Source organism: Carcharhinus amblyrhynchos, chromosome 1 (genome assembly GCF_965287045.1).
Source record: "Carcharhinus amblyrhynchos chromosome 1, sCarAmb.v2.hapA, whole genome shotgun sequence".
Lineage (NCBI taxonomy): Eukaryota > Metazoa > Chordata > Chondrichthyes > Carcharhiniformes > Carcharhinidae > Carcharhinus > Carcharhinus amblyrhynchos.
The window spans coordinates 116388943-116406679 of record NC_137324.1 but is presented as its reverse complement, the minus strand read 5'-3'; the positions used below and the strand labels follow the sequence as shown (position 1 = coordinate 116406679).

The 17737-nt window shown below is 41.8% G+C and overlaps 1 protein-coding gene across 1 annotated transcript in view; it reads left to right on the top strand.

Annotated features, from left to right (window-relative positions):
* Window positions 1–17737, top strand: part of LOC145344312 (synaptopodin-2-like) — a 105062-nt gene that overhangs the window by 51327 nt on the left and 35998 nt on the right. Inside the window, exon 2 of the mRNA XM_080191413.1 lies at window positions 5139–5290. Within this exon, the coding sequence (XP_080047539.1) occupies window positions 5139–5290 (152 nt within the window). The remainder of the gene's footprint in view (window positions 1–5138; window positions 5291–17737) is intronic.

Genomic DNA, 17737 nt, shown 5'->3' with positions numbered 1-17737 from the left:
ATGCAATAAGTGATGCGTATATCCCATGAGCAAATAAAAAAAGACAAATATCTAACTTTAATTTATGAAAACTACCTCAATCTCTCAGCTGGCCCAGTCAGTTCTCACTGCATTTAGAACAGAAGCAAGAGATTAATCATAATTTAGGAACACATAGGCACAGTAGTTAAATTTCATTTGGCTTCAGCTGGATAAGTGATGGATCAGTTGACAGGACTGCCTAACAATGAATCAATACGGCAACAACCGTGGTCTTTCAGAATTTATCATCTATTTCCATTTGTGGAATAATTTTGGTTCACTGAAATAATAATAAAACTCTTGGTTCATAGGGAAGCCCTCAATTTATACAGCAGGTTTAACAAGTATAAGAATTAAGCAATTACAGAAACAATCAGTAATAAGGTAGCACCTTAGGATGTGCCAAAACATTTTACAAGAAATGGGTTAGTTTTGAAGTGTAGACCATTCTGAGGGAAACATTGATTAAATACAATAAGACATTTATAATCTTGCAGATTGGGCATGTAATAAATGAATTTTCAATATAGCAAAATGTGCGATGGTGCATCATTTTGGTAGGAAGAATAAGGTGAGTGCATGGTCCTAGGAAAATAAGAATGTAAACGTAATAGACGAGCAAAGGGGTTTAGGATTATAGATGCATAAATCATTAAAAGATGCAGTTGATAACTTGACAAAAGCCACAAAAGATGCACTGGGATTCATTTCTATAAAGATAGAATTGAATAGCAGAGAAGTTGTGTTAAACTTTTACTGAACATTGGTTAGACCATACTTGTATCAATTCTGATCTTTATAGAATGGGTATAGAAGCACTGGAGACATTACAATAAAAATTTACAAAGCTTTCACTCTCAGGAGTGATTCAATGGGGTGGAAGATTTAGGCTGGCCTGATAAGGTTATGAAAGGGTTCAATAAGGGTAGATTAATAGAAGATGTTTCCACTTCTGGTGAGACAAAAACTAGTGTTCATAAATGCAAGATAGTCATTAATATTTCCAATAGGGGATCCTTTACCTGGAGTGCGGTTAGAATGCGGAATTTACTACTACAAGGAGAAGTTGAGGTAAATAGCATAGATGAATTTAAGGAAGAGCTAAGTAAAATGAAGGCAAAAGGATTGGAATAGTATGTAATGAGCTTTAGATGAAGTAGAGTGGGAGTTCATGTGGAACATAAACATCTACATCAACTAGTTGGGTTGACTGGCTTGTTTTTGATAAGAGAGGGGATTAAGGGTTATGGGGAGAGGGCGGGAAAGTGGAACTGAGCAGCGACAGATCAGCCATGATCTTATTGAATGGCGGGGCAGGCTCGAAGGGCTAGATGGTCTACTCCTGCTCCTATTTCTTATGTTCTTATGTTCTATGCCATACATTCTATATCATGCTCTGTACTGACCACTGATAGAGGCATGTCAACCAAATCACCCTGTTCTTCTTCAAATAATGCTGTGAGATCTGTTACATCCACTTGAATTGGCAGTCGGCATCTCAGTTACATTATTAATTTGAAAGGTAACATCCAAAAAAAATGAAGCATTCCCCAGTAGTGCACTGAAATAGCAACCTAGATTCTGTGCTCAAATCTGCTGTGAGACTAATTCACAACTTTTTGACTTAGCATCAAGTGTGCTATCAATGAAGCCAAGTATTATGTACAGTAAATGAGAAAAGCAACTAACTCTATTTGAGTGGCATTCTTACAAAAACATCAGACAACTAATATTTGAGAAAATTCTGCTGTATTCGATAGGAATCGAAAGCTTCTTTGGATGGGAATGTTTTTAAAGTCACGTGAATGTACTGATTTAGGTCGGATTAGGGAATATAAAACACAACTTCCATTATACAGAAGTTATTTTTAGATCGAGCTGGGAACTTTCATGTTTGGCTCAACCAGAACTTGCACATAAATGGCAAAGATTAGACTGCAAGATACTGAAGAGCGAGATCACTAATTAACAGTGATTGAATAATTTCCTGATCAACGATTTTTACTGGTATTTTACGTTGTATTATTAATCCTAATAAATCCCAATATGTGAAAGATTTGGATTAGAATGGATGATAAGCAATGTAAAATGGTATTAACCTGAAGTTGGACTAGCCTGTTGTGTTGGCTTCCCCTACCTCTTTCCTTGCTCTTATAGAATGGGGGTTGGGGTGGGGGGCTGTGATTTGAACATTGCCCAGCTGAAACTTGAATTATGTGCCAGTTATTGTGCATTGTGCAAACTGGACTCAAGATGCTTTAAGTTGAAGGAATCCATCCAAAGGGGCAGAAAAATGCTCATTCTACAGGCCAGCCTTACTATGTTCCCTCTAATTTCTCTACAGTGCACACCTTCCATAAATTGCACAGGTTCTTTAAGATTGCAGCGCTGCCAAGCATGCAAACATCTTTAAGGAAATACATCTTGTGGGCAGCCTATTGTTTCCCTGCATAAGAACAAAGAAAATTACAGCATAGGAACAGGCCCTTCGGCCCTCCAAGCCTGCACCAACCATGCTCCCCGACTTAACTAAAACCCCCTACCCTTCTGGGGACTACATCCTTCTATTCCCATCCTGTTCATGTCCTTGGGAAAAAAATAAGCTTTTAATTGTACCTTGCACCCAGAATCTGTTCCCTGCTTGGGTATGGGTATGAATGAGATGAAATAAAAAGCAGCAAGTATGTGTGAGGGACATGGCATGTGCCAACAGTAAATGTGAACCAGTTGCCGAAGAATACATTTTCTGACCTTAATGCAGCATTTATTTCCTTTCTCCAACACTGGGCAGAACTTTACATCAAAAGTTTGGATTGACTCAGAAGTACATCAAATTTTGCAAGAAGAATTCAAGCGTGCACTCGAACAATAATCCAGTTGGCGGCATGAGCAGTGGGTCCAATATGTGCCCACCGCGAATTAATAAGGCAATTTAAATGAGTTGAACACCAATTAACCTGGCTTTTACTTCACCCATAAAAAGCTGGCTGTTGAAGCTACTCAGGCACCCAAAGACAGAGGCAGAGGAAAGATACAATCGTTGTCATGCCTCCACAAGGGTAGTCACAAAGAGGACAATAGGTCTGCTGAGAATTATGTTCCGATTTCTGTACTGCTCGGGGAGTATCCTGCAATATCTGCAGGGTAAGTGCTGCTCATCATTGTTGTCTGTTGTGCCCTGCATAATCTTGCTCTTTCAACAATCAACCAGAAGGACACTGAGGTAGGTGCACTCATCTAAGTGGAGGAATCCAATGATGTCTCAGTTGTGGAGCTCAGGCAGGCTACATGGTGAGGACAAGAAGCCAGACATGAGGACAAAGCTTTGACAAATAAGAATGCAAAACATTCTGCTTTGACAAAGGGTCATCTGGACTCAAAACATCAGCTCTTTTCTCTCCCTACAAATGCTGCCAGAACTGCTGAGATTTTCCAGCATTTTCTCTTTTGGTTTCAGACATGAGGAAGCTTCAGGGATGCAGGGGCACTAGGAAGGCATTGATTCAGTATTCCTCCAGCTAGGTTTCCAAGGCTTGCCTTCTGTCTGAATGCAGGGACACTGCCTCCTTCTCAAACATTTCACACAAGACCATGACGTGAAGCCAATGTCACATCACAGCCTCTGTAATAAAATTTGCTGTCTCAATTGTCTTTCACCAGGCACTGAAGAAGCCAAAACCTGTTGAGTACATAGAATACTCAGGGCTTGTGAGCAAAGTAGTCATTTATCTTTATGACATTTAAGAAGTGAAATAAAAAGAAACATAACCTTAACTGATAACTGCACATGTGAAATTGAACAAACCAGATTTAGCAATGGAAATCAAGAAGAAACAGCTTCTTTAGACACTCTCTGGGTGTCTCTTAGACTATTTCTCTGGGCATTCCAGCAAAAGTATAACTGAAGAACAGGAGAAGCTCCCAGGCACATTTTCCCTCCAGACTACCGGAGATAAAGTAATTTATTAAAAAATAAACGCTAAAGCACTATGAAATAATAGCATGGTAGGGTAATGTACGACACTATTAGGAGTCCTAAATAAGACAAATAAACACAAAGATCTTAACAGAAACATATATCTCTTGTAATAGATGCCACTGTCATTAATTATTATGTTGAGGTAATTGCCTAGAAATATTTGGGCCTTCTCTTGATCTCCGAGATAATGTGGTAAGAAGTTGGCAGAGCCCCAGAATAGACAATGTAAATGACCAAATGTGTTTCTTGTTTCTGCTCACTTTACATTAGAGTTGCAATGGGAGATTGGAAAATTAGAAACATCTTTGTGGAAATTTTCCCTCACTTTTCTTTTCTACTCATTGTTTCTCATCTTTATCTGGATAGGTGGCTTTCCCTTGTACCTTGTCTAACGAAACGCAGTATGCTTTCCATGTTATTGATGAAACACCAGGGTACAGAAATTTCTTCACCCAGAGGGTGGTGAATGTGTGGAATTCACTACCACAGAATGTAGTTCAGGCCAGGGCATCATCTGATTGCAAGAAACTAGACATAGCTCTTAGGGCTAAAGAGATCAAGGGATAAGGGGGGGAAAGGGGTGATCAGGATATTAAATTCGATGATCAGTCATGATCAAAATAAATGGTGGAACAGGCTCGAAGGGCCCAATGGCCTACTCCTGCTTCTAGTTTCGATGTTTCTACAGCTATATTGTTACATTAATATTATTTAGTGAATTAACTTGCTAGGACACAATTGCCTAGATATATCAGTTAGTGAGATTACTCCAGTCTAAATCCAGCGTTTAAGTACAAAGGGGTGAATCCTGCACCTATCTGCTCATTCATCATAGTTTTCATGGAAGAGCTGACAAATATCCTGGAAAAATGGCAAAAGCTACAGAGCAGAGAATTTAGCAGAGAGTCTCATGAATAATATGCCCACACTTCATGATATATTCAATGATCCTTACATCTATTGCTATCAGTAAAAAGATTTATACGCTAAAAAATGTTTCCAGAATTATAAGTGACAATATGTGTACAAATCTACCTTTACCCTTTTGATTAGATCTTCAGTGCTTTTATTCCCATATACCATTCAAATGTACATTTTTCTAGCTGGATCTGCTTTGTTGTGTCCATTATATTTCTAGGTTCGTAAGAAGAGTAAAGCCTGCAAAGCTGGATTATGTGAGGGAGATGAACTTATCTCGATCAACAGTAAACCTTGTTCAGAATTAACCCATTCCGAAGCCATGCAACTCATAGACGGGACCAGTGAAACTCTGCAAATCCTCATTAAAAGGTAGAACCATCTTTGCTGAAAACTAAAACGGTCTGTTTTTTTTTATTTATTGGACATGGCCGTCACTGGCTAGCCAGCATTTATTGCCCATCCCTAGTTGCCCGAGGGCAGTTGAGAGTCAACTGTTGCCCTGAAGTTACATGTGGACCAGACCAGGTAAGGACAGGAGATTTTCGTCCTTAAAGGACATTAGTGAACCAGATAGGATTTTCCAAAAATTGACAATGGCTTCAACTGATTCTTAATTCCAAACTTTTTTTTAATTGAATTCAAATGCTACTATCTGCTATGGTGGGATTTGAACCCAGATCCCCAGAACATTAGCCAAGTTTCTGGATTAATGGTCTAGAGATAATACCACTAGGCCATTGCCTCCCCTATATTTATTGATTAGCACTTACATTGTTTGCAGTCTACAATGATAAAACCTAACATTAAAAAATGGGCGGCATAGTAACACAGTGGTTAGCGCTGCTGCTTCACAGCTCCAGGGGCCTGGGTTCAATTCCCGGCTTGGGTCACTGTCAGTGTGGAGTTTGCACATTCTCCTCGTGTCTGCGTGGGTTTCCTCCGGGTGCTCCGGTTTCCTCCCACAGTCCAAAGATGTGAGGGTTAGGTTGATTGGCCATGCTAAAATTGCCCTTAGTGTCCTGAGATGCATAGGTTGGAGGGATTAGTGGATAAATGTGTAGGGATATGGGGGTAGGGCCTGGGCGGGATTGCGGTCGGTGCAGACTCGATGGGCCGAAGGGCCTCCTTCTGCACTGTAAGGTTCTTTGATATCTATGAAGGAAGTGAAACAAAGGAAACTGGGCCTTACAATAGTGTCATTTAAAGCAGTGGTTCCCAATCAGTGTGCTGTGAAAAAGGATCCAAATTATTCAAAATACATGTAATTAAACTAAAACTAACCTTGGCATTTAGCTCTGTGGTTAGCATCTCCAAGACCTGACAAATCTTGGGCCTCTCTTGTATATGCAAACTTGTGGTTTAGATATTTTATGTTGGCCAGGCCCATGCACATAACTAACGGATTTGGGGCTGAAGACAAAAGCCCCATGCATTGGCACAAAAGACAAAATCTCAGAAAGGACACATAAACCCTGGGAGAAGCGAGAGAGACAGGGAGAAGTTAAAAATGAAGTTCCCAGTAAGGAAAGAAGAGAGAGAAAATGGGAGGTGATTCTCAAAGTCTTTTCATAATATAAAGGTGTGCCAAAACATATAAAAGATTGGGAGCTACTGATTTAAAGAATCTTGCATTCTGGTTAATGGATAAGTGACTTGCCCACATAAAGGCTGCACCACATGCAGGGACAATAGTGTCAGTGCCTCCAGCAAAATACAGGGATGAAGCAGAAGCTGGGGAGAATCATCCACAGCATTCCAGTTGCCGAGTGGGGTTCAAACTTCTCCAAGCTCTTCACAACAGTCACAAGAGGCTATATGGCAGCCAGTCAAAACAGCCAGCATTTTGGTATTCATGCTCATTCAGCACACTCCCAAATGCCCAACAAGGTCCTTATCTGAGTCTTCATAGCAGGATTTGTTACAATCATTGGGTTCTCAAGAACGGTACTGCTATAATTGTGGGAGACTTTAATCTGTATATAGATTGGAAAAATAAAACTGGCAAAGATACCTTGGAAGGTGGGTTCATGGAGAATATTCAGGACAGCTTCTAAGAACAACATGTTCTGGGACCTATAGGGAACAGGCTATCTTTGTTCTAGTAATGTGTATTGAAACAAGATTAATTAGTTAACCCATAATAAAAATCCCCCTTGTAAGAGTGATCATAGCATAAGAGAATTTCACATTCAGTTTGAGGGTGGGAAATATAAAGTTTATTAGCCAAAAGTAGGCTTAAATTAACACTGCAATGAAGTTACTGTGAAAATTCCCTTGTCACCACACTCTGGCGCTTGTTCATGTACATTTCGTAGAGAGCGCTGGAGGCTGGGTCATTGAATAGATTCAAGGCTGGGTTAGGCAGATTTTTGATCTACAAAGATATCAAGGATTATGGGAGCAGGGTGGAAAGTGGTGTTGCGGCTACAATCAGATCAATCATGAATGATGGGCGGGCTCGATGAATTGAATGGCTCTCTGCTGCCCCTATTTTCATCCTATAAGATGAACTTACATCACCGTCCATTTGAGTGGCAATTGAAGCATTCCTCACCCCAGACTGGCTGCAGCCCTCTCATTCTCAAATCACCCACTACATTGTTGATCCCAAATCTACATGACCCTCCAAGGTACATGCAGTGCCAAATTTGGAGTTGGTGGCAGCAGATGTTCAAACAACTGATGGGTCTTCTTCATCAATGTTTTGTTCTTGCTCTCTGTTCTCCTGCTTGGGCTCATGTAGCTGATCAGACAGCAGTTCTTAACTGTTTGAAAGCAGGAACTCATAGAGGAAGGTTGAAGTGAGGTAAATGGATTTGGGTGTAACATAAGTACATAAGAACTAGGAGCATGAGTAAGCTATCTGACCCCTCGAGCCTGCTCCGCCATTTAATAAGATCATGACTGACCTTTTCGTGGACTCAGCTCCACTTATCTGCCTACCCACCGTAACCCCTAATTCCTTTACTGTTCAAAAATTAGTCTATCCTTACCTTAAAAATATTCAATGATGTAGCCTCAACTGCTTCACTGGGCAGGGAATTCCACAGATTCACAATCCTTTGTGTGAAGAAGTTCCTCCTCGACTCAGTCCTAAATCTGCTCCCCACTATTTTGAGGTGATGCCCCCAGTTCTAGTTTCACCCGCCAGTGGAAACAACCTCCCTGCTTCTATCTTATCTATCCCCTTCATAATCTAATATGTTTCGAGAAGATATCCTCTCATTCTTCTGAATTCCAATGAGTATAGAGGTCCTTGGTCACAGACAACAGCTTGCTCATTGTGCTAGATAACACGATGAAGTTGTGTTGCGAACTGAAAAGGGGCATAAAGCAGGGACATCATCCTAACTGTCTGCAACATCATTGATGTCATAGGTCCCATCGCAATTCGTCCCATGATGCACAGAACCACCTCCTCCAAAGGCTCTGGCAATGCTGGTGTTCTCGTCCTCCATTCATTCTATTCTTTTCTCTTCTATTGTGTCCTGTGAGAGTGCAGAACGTCAGTTGTTGTGTAGCGTTGTGCTTGGGTGATATGTCTGTCACAACTGAATATTTGGAGTTAGGTGGAGGCAGTGAAGGGTGACTGTGGGACTGATTATTGGCATAGGTTTCTGAGGCTGAGCATCTGGATATTAGGCATGGCTCTCAAATATCAGGACTGCCACTGTAGAGTGATGGGGATGTGGTGCATTGAACAGTGTATGAGGACAGAGGTGAGATGGGTAGATGTCATTGAAGTTGCATTCACTAACCTTGAGCACTTGCAATGAGATCTTTAGACTTCTTGTGGCAATGCTGCCAAATCCTCAGTTCTGGTCTCCAGGAATTAATGATCCTGGTCACCTCCTCCTGCTCATATCTGAGGGTGGGCCTTGTAGGTGTCCTGCTCCCCTGTAGGATATGACTTTTTTCCTCTTGCCTATCTGCACCATTAATGCCTCCAGTGCCACTTACATTACTAATAGGGTCTTCTGAGTGCCCTGATATTCACATTCCAAGAACTTACATTTCAGCAATCCTTTTGTGAACCTTCTCTTTAAGATACAGCCTGCTTTTAAGGAGAATGGGCTGATTGTACCACATTGTTTGTAAAGAACACATGAGGGGCATCCTGCAGTTTGTGAAGTTCACCAGTAATATTCAGGGACCGAAAGCAGCACTGGAGGTGCACCAGTTAGTGTTACAATAATGTAGATGGGGGGTACTGGGTACATCTTGCCTACTTCAGCTGAAGTGGGCACAAGCATTTCAGTTGACCCATGCACCCAAAAACAGGGAATCCAATTTCTCATCAATGAATGCAAGCCTGCTTGTTTGCAAATCATTCATTTGCAGAGCTGCAGGAGCTTTTTCATTTCATATCCAAGCCACTAGATGGAGAACCACATGGAAACAAGACATTCCAACTCAGGCACAGGGAAGAAATGGCATCATTCAGCTCATCTGATTCGAATTACACTTCCTGGCACTCTATGACAAAGTTGCATTAATAGCAGTTAAATAATTTGTGAGCCAGATCATCTCACTCTCTGGGCTACAGAGGACCATGTGACAGTGAGTCAGTCATGACTGATAGTAGAAAATCGATGATGAAGGTAGATTAGAAAACTACGTTACACGTTATAGAGTTTTGCTGCTTGTCAATTTAAAAGGTGTCACTATTAGGAAAAAATATTAGATACTTCTCACACCTGGCATTAGCATCAAGCAGATTTGGGTCAAGTATTAGACAGTAAATAGAGGGAGGAAAGCTCTCCTATTTCCCTCCAAAAGAAAGCTCCAGGGTAACTTTTATGTTTTTAATATGTCAGCTTCCAACTTCCTCCTGTCATGGAGTATTACCCAATGGGAATATAGATCAGAATGCTTGATAGGGAGGTCAGTATGTTGGATTTGCAGTAAGTGGCCTGAACCTTCTGATGAACGTTGGGGGTGGCAGTGGGCGGCACGGTGACACAGAGGTCAGCACCACTGCCTCACAGCGTCAGGGACCTGGGTTCAATTCCCAGCTGGGGTCACTTGGGACTGTGTGGAGTTTGCACATTCTGATCATGTCTGTGTGTCAGGGTGCTCTGGTTTCTTCCCACAGTGGGTTGAGTTGATCAGCCATGGTAAATTGCCCCATAGTGTTAGGAGGATTAGCAGGGTGAATACATGGATCTATGGCGATAGAGATGGGTGGGATTGTGGTCAGTGCACACTCAGTGGGCTGAATGGCCTCCTTCTGCACTTTGCGTATTCTATGATTCAATCAGGCACGTGGCTTCCTCATCCAATTTTCCATGACAGAAGCAGAGTCTTACACAATTACCCTAATATTTTCAATTAATATTCAGGCCAAGAGCTAAAGACGTGTTACTTGACAATCTTCACGGACAGTTACTAATTGTTGCTCTTACTTCCAGCTGCTAGAGTTGTACACCATTAAATAATTAGTGATTTAAATCATAATTGAATAGCTTGACAAGATGCATTAAGAAGCTGAAATGATATTTATTCTTTCTTCATGTCTGGCAGTAAGAAAGTTCAACAAATTCGGGATTACATTTGTGCACAATGTACTACTAGAATGTTTTGAATTGATTAAATGTCATGAAAGGTACCTTTGCATAATAAATTTGCAGAAATTTTTACAGTTCCAGGAATATTAACTTCTTAAAAATGAGTTGTGTTACTGGTTGTGCTAATGCCACAGAATTCCATTTCATTAACACGTTAAGGGTTAACCTATAATGTAGTACATATTTATGTGGTACGTGTCACTTCCAAAGCATTTGTGATTGCTTATGCATTAACACTGTCAAAATGCCTTCAGAGATTAATTTAATGGTTGTGGGGAGTTATAGACTTGACCTTTTAACATACTTCTTTTACAATTTAATTGACTTGCTGATTGCTTGCATTTTCTTGAACATTTAATTAACTTTAGTTTGGCTGGTGAAAAAAAGGCTCGAAATCTGAATGATGTCATCTGGAGCTTTTCATCTTTCTGAATGCCTGGCTCATTAGAATGCTTTACAGGTGCAATTTTAGCCCCCTGGTTTCGATATCTTCAATGTATATTTAGGTAATTAGATTAGAGACTCGTTACTTGATAGTTTGTACAGGCAACTGCTGATTGGTGCACTTCCTTTCTATGTCACCAGTCTAAATACAATCTCCGACCATTACATGATAAATTCTAACCTCAAAACATTACACATGCTGATCAGAAACATATGCCAAGAAAGGTTTAAGCACAGTTATAGATTTCTATATTTTAAACATTTCGCAAGTATGACAAGATTCTAAATCTTTAAATATCTTGACTAGACACAGATTTAGATCATAATGCCAACTATGAAAGATTAAATTTAACAAGTTAAAAACCAAGTCTCTGCAGCTACAGAATCGTTACATTTCAACAACTTCCATCATGGTAAAATTCAGGTGAAATTTGTTGAACAGAATAGCTCAGAATTCAGGTACATTTTCCACTTGGAGCTCAAGTGGGAATTATAGAAACCATCTGATTTTAATCTCCATTGAAATCAAGCTGAAATCCACCCAGTGGTTTTCCTCTGATACAACAGATTCTGGGTAAGAATTTGGGCTCAGCATTTTTTTAGGGTGCTTTGGGTGCCCTCACAACTCCAAAATAACATCCAGTCGCGTAATTATGGGATGAATCAGGCCGGACACCAAACTGGCAAAAAGCATTAGCATGATCACAAAGTGAATGTTCGCAGAGTAGACAGATCTTGAGATTAATCAGCATCCAGCATTAATTGAACACAATGCCATTTCTGAACTTAAAAGCTCCAGCTAATGGCCTTTTGTAACCTCAGCTGAACATATGGTCAGCAGTAGGAAGGACCCTTCCTCTGCAATTTCTATTTAAAGCATTATCAACTAGTTAGAGGTTATTTGCTGGTTTGTTTCTTTTGATTGTTTTTAGAAGTCTGCACTGCTTTCAATATTTGCTTCGACTTGTAGAAATCCACAAAGTAATGTGGAGGTGTTCAAGGGCTTTTGCTGACCTCAAAGCTTTTATGCAAATCAACTGCTCACACCCATGAGTGTGCTGATAGGCAGTGTCCTTGACGTGGAGAATGAACAAAGGGCATGCAAGAGCATAAGATCAGAAGTAGGGATGTTGCACAATATTTAGCACCATTCATGACTCCTCAGCTACTGAAGCAGTCCATAGTCAAATGCAACAAGATCTGGAGAATATCCAGACTTGGGCTGACAAGTGCCACACAAATGCCAGGCAATCACCATCTCCAATAAGAGACACTTTAACCATCGCCCCTTGACATTCAATGGTATTACCATCACTTAATCCCCTACATCCTTGTCAATCAACCAATCAACATCCTTGGGATAGTAAGAAGTCTCAGAACACCAGGTTGAAGTCCAACAGGTTTGTTTGGTAGCACAAGCTTTCAGAGCGCTGTCTCTTCACCAAGTGACTATCCTTTGGAAACTTGTGCTTCCAAATAAACCTGCTGGATTTTAACCTGGTACTGTGAGATTTCTTATTGTGCCCACCCCAATCCAACACCAGCATCTCCACATCACGTCCTTGGGGTTACCATTGATCAGAAACTCAACTAGACTCGCCACATAAGCACAGTAGCTACAAGAGCAGGTCAGATACTAGGAATACTGCAGCAAATAACTTACCTCCTAACTCCCCAAAGCCTGTCCACTATCTAGAAGGCACAGGTCAGGAGTATGACAAAATATTTCCCACTTGCTTGGATGAGCGCAGCTCCACTCTAGAAACTTGACACCATTCAGGACAAAGCAGCCCACTTGATTGGCACCACATCCACTAACATCCACTCCCTTTGCTACTGACGCTCAGTAGCAGCAGTGTGTACTATCTACAAGATGCACTGCAGCAATTCACCAAAAATCCTTAGACAACACCTTCCAAACCCACACCATTTCCATCTAGAAGGACAAGAGCAGCCAATAAATGGAAACACGACCACCTGCAAGTTCCCCTCCAAGCTACTCACCATCCTGACTTGGAAATGTATCTCCATTCCTTTACAGTTGCCGGGCCAAAATCCTGGCATTCCCTCCCTAATGGCATTGTGGGTCAACCCACAGCAAATGGGCTGCAGTGATTTAAGAAGGCAGCTTACCACTACTTTCTCAAGGGCAATTAGGGATGGGCAATAAATGCTGGCCAGCTGGCGATGCCTATATCCCAGGAATGAATAAAAAAAAGGAAAAGTAGTGGGAGGGGAGAAAGTTTTTCAGCAAGAGATCATCTTTATGCATGGTGTTGATAAAGTAATTCTCCAATCTGGAGCTCAGTGAGGAACAACATGTGAGAAGTCCTCACTGAAATCTGCTACCTGTTGCAACCAATTTGCAACTTCAAAGCAGAAAGTACTTCATTGTCAGTGGCTGTGAAGGTGATCGTAGCAATTAACATTTATGCATCTGACTCCATCCTGACTGAAGCTGGAGATATTTGCAACTTTTCACAGTTTTAGTGGGTATGGGTGGCCACTGAGGTTGCCTATTCATTAAGAACTGATTAAGCAAGCGGAGTGAACATAGGGCTTCACATATATTGAACATAGGTACTTCCCTAGAGCGGAGAAGCTACAACATCTTCTCCAGAGCCTTCAACATGTCATCGATGAAGATGGACATCTTGCCAAGGCCATCCCCACACCCCCATTTCTTGCCTTCAAACAACCGAATAACCTCAACAAACCATTGTTTGCAGCAAACTACCCAGCCTTCAGGAGAATAGTGACCACGACACCACACAATCCTGCCACAGCAATCTCTGCAAGATGTGCTAGATCATCGACACGGATGTCATCATCTCACATGAGAACGCCATCCACCAGGCACATGGTACATACTCTTGTGACTTGGCCAACCTTGTCTACCTGATATGCTGCAGGAAAGGATGTCCCAAGGCATAGTACATTGGGGAAATCATGCAGACGCTATAACAATGGATAAATGAACATAGAACATAGAACGTAGAACATAGAACATTACAGCGCGGAACAGGCCCTTCGGCCCACAATGTTGCGCCGACCAGTCTTATTTTTTAAAAAAAAAACATTGACCCACTAATCTAAACCAATCCCTTTTCGTCCATAAACCTATCCACCAATCTCTTAAACGCCCCCAAACTAGGCGCATTTACAACTGCAGCAGGCAGGGCATTCCAGTCCCTCACCACCCTCTGGGTAAAGAACCTGCCCCTGACATCCGTCCTATAACTACCCCCCCTTAATTTAAAGCCATGCCCCCTCGTGCTAGATTTCTCCATCCGAGGAAACAGGCTATCACCATCCACCCTATCTAAACCTCTAATCATCTTATATGTTTCTATAAGATCCCCTCTTAGCCGCCTTCTTTCCAGTGAAAACAACCCCAAATCCCTCAGTCTCTCCTCATAGGACCTCCCCTGCATACCAGGCAACATCCTGGTAAACCTCCTCTGCACCCGCTCCAAAGCCTCCACATCCTTCCTGTAATGTGGGGACCAGAACTGCACACAGTACTCCAAGTGCGGCCGCACCAGAGTTGTGTACAGTTGCAACATGACGCTGCGACTCCTAAATTCAATCCCCCTACCAATAAACGCCAAGACACCGTACGCCTTCTTAACAACCTTATCTACTTGATTCCCAACTTTCAGGGATCTATGTACACATACACCTAGATCCCTCTGCTCCTCCACTCTATTCAAAGTCCTCCCGTTAGCCCTATACTCAACACATCTGTTATTCCTACCGAAATGGATTACCTCACACTTCTCCGCATTAAACTCCATCCGCCACCTCGCGGCCCAGCTCTGCAACCTGTCCAAGTCACCCTGCAAACTTCGACACCCTTCCTCACAATCTACCACACCTCCGACTTTGGTGTCATCAGCAAACTTACTAATCCACCCAACTATACCCTCATCCAGATCATTAATAAAGATTACAAACAGCAGTGGCCCCAAAACAGATCCCTGAGGCACACCACTCGTAACCGAACTCCATGATGAATAATTACCATCAACCACCACCCTCTGTCTCCTATCTGCTAACCAATTCCTGATCCAAGTACCTAAATTACCACCAATCCCATACATCTGCATTTTCTGCAGAAGCATACCATGGTGAACCTTATCAAACGCCTTACTAAAATCCATATATACCACATCTATACCACATCCATATATACCACATCTAAATGAACACCACTTGACAATCACCAGGCAGGACTAGTCTCTTCTGCTGGGGAACACTTCAGCCATCATGGGCATTCAGCCTCTGATCTTCAGGTAAGCATTCTCCAAGACGGCCTTCATGGCACACGACAACGCAGAATCGCCAAGCAAAAACTGATAGCCAAGTTCCGCACACGTGAGGATGGCCTCAACCGGGCTCTTGAATTCATGTCACACTATCTGTAACCCCCATGACTAGCCTGGGCTTGCAAAATCCCACTAGCTGTCCTGGCTGGAGACAATACACATCTCTTTAACCGGTGTTTAACGCTCTCTCCACTCACATTGTCTGTACCTTTAAGACTTGATTACCTGTAAAGACTTGCATTGTAACCATTATCTTATAAATTGAGTTTGTGTCTATATATATTCTGTCTGTGAACAGAACTCCCACTTACTTGAAGAAGGAGCAACACTCCAAAAGCTTGTGCTACCAAATAAACCTGCTGGACTTTAACTTGGTGTTGTGAGACTTCTTATTGTGCTTAGTCCAGTCCAATGTCGGCATCTCCATGTCATACTGTAAGCCATAGCCATGCTGGCATCAATCTGATCTTGCATGTCAGCAGTCTGAACTTCCTCTGAAACTTTCTACCACTGGTATTTGTTGCTTGTACTGCAATGGAAGCTGTAACATTGTCCTTCAGATACTGTAACATGATGGGATCTACAAGTCTGCAAAAGAAGATAACCACACTTTCTGACATGGAATAGATGTGGAATGGACTTGTCCATTTTCCTTAACATCGACCATAGGCTCTCTGGTGAATTTCCTCAACATCCAGCCAGTATGCGACCATAGGCTGTGAATTAATCTTGGCATTATTCACGATGCCTTAATTCTGCCACGGTATTTTGCATCATCTACATTTGAGCCATCATGAAATACCAAAGTTTGGCACCTGGATGACAAGGGCAAGCAATGATGTCATTGAATTTCTTGCATCTACTACTTTACTCTTGCATTGACCTCAGGACTATCTGCTCCCACTGCCTTTTGAATTTGTTTCAGGAAGGCTATCAGATTGAGAACATCTCTTCTTCTTTCCACCTCCTCCACTAAGACCACCAGTGCAGTGACTAACAACCTTAGAGCATACTCTCTCCTATATTATTCCCATGCACCGAGTATTTTGTTATGCATATCCATTGGTATTCTTCTGTACACTTCCTGATTAAGATGTTCATTTGAGTCCTTGGTAGCAGAATCCCTGACTCCCAGAGATCTGGCACCTGTGTGATCCTTCCTGCTGCCCTGGTTGCAGATTATTAGTGCCCAGTGACTTAACCTTCTGCAGATCCTACTTCTAATCTATTTGCAAAGAAATGCACAACATCAGAACTTGAGGAATACATGACAGTGCTATGTTTTCATCATCATTGTCTTCTTGTTGTTCCTCCACCACCTAGACAGATTGGGTACATCAAAGGTGCAAGGATAAAGTAGTGGTGAGGGGAGCATGGGGAAAAGCAAGTATGTCTACACCGTCTGCAGAACAGAGTGTAGTATGAGAGGGAAGTAGGATGTGGGAAGGAGGAGTAAGTATGAGGATGTCATTACCTTTGAAGTTTTCAGTCCTCCTGCTGGCTATGGCCACAGCAATAAGCATCCTATTAATTCCCAGCATCGATTTCTCTAAAGCGCGTGGGACATGCTTCTGTCCTGCCCCAGTTTGCTCCTCCAACTTCTATTTGTGCAATTGCTTGCCTTACAACAAAGAGGGAAGTGTGTTGGTGAGTGCCATGGAATATGTCAATTTATGTGGTTGTGACGACTGAATAACTGGTAGCGTGAAAACTGTGGGATGTGGATGTGAGGCTTTCAGCAGTGAAAAGTGTGCGAGGGTGACGTAATGCATAAGAAGCTTACATATGAGTCCTGATTCAAGGAGACTGTTGTGAAGTGAGCAATAGAGTTGTGGTGATTCAGTTTAGTTGGTAGAATATGGCATTAACTCACCTAGAATGCTCATGTGAGCTCATTGAATTTTTGCATTTACTCTTGCATTGTCCTCAGGACTATCAGCCCCCAATGTTTTTTGTATTTGTATCAGGAAGACCTACAGATTGAGAAGATCTCTCCTACTTTCCACCTCTGCCACTAAGACTTCCAATGTAACGACTAACAACGTTGAAGCATATTCTCTGCTATGTTATGCCATTTTTCAATATTTCCCAGGTTAAATTCTCTTTAATAACAACTCCAAGTAACTGCTTAAGCAACAATTTACTTCCCATTTAAGCAACGTAAATTAAGTGCAAGTAATACTGGAAAATTAGAAATTTTGCTGCTTTGTTCAGCCAATGAACAGTGTGCTTATAGAATCATAGAATCCCTATAGGGCAGAAAGAGGCCATTAGGCCCATCAAGCCTGCACCGACAACAATCACACCCAGACTCTATCCCCATGACCCCACATACTTACCCCACTAATCCCTCTAACCTACGCATCTCAGGACACAAATGGGCAAGTTAGCATGACCAATGCACCTAAACCATACATCTTTGAACTGTGGGAGGAAACCTGAGAAAAATGGAGGAAACCCACATAGATATGGGAAGA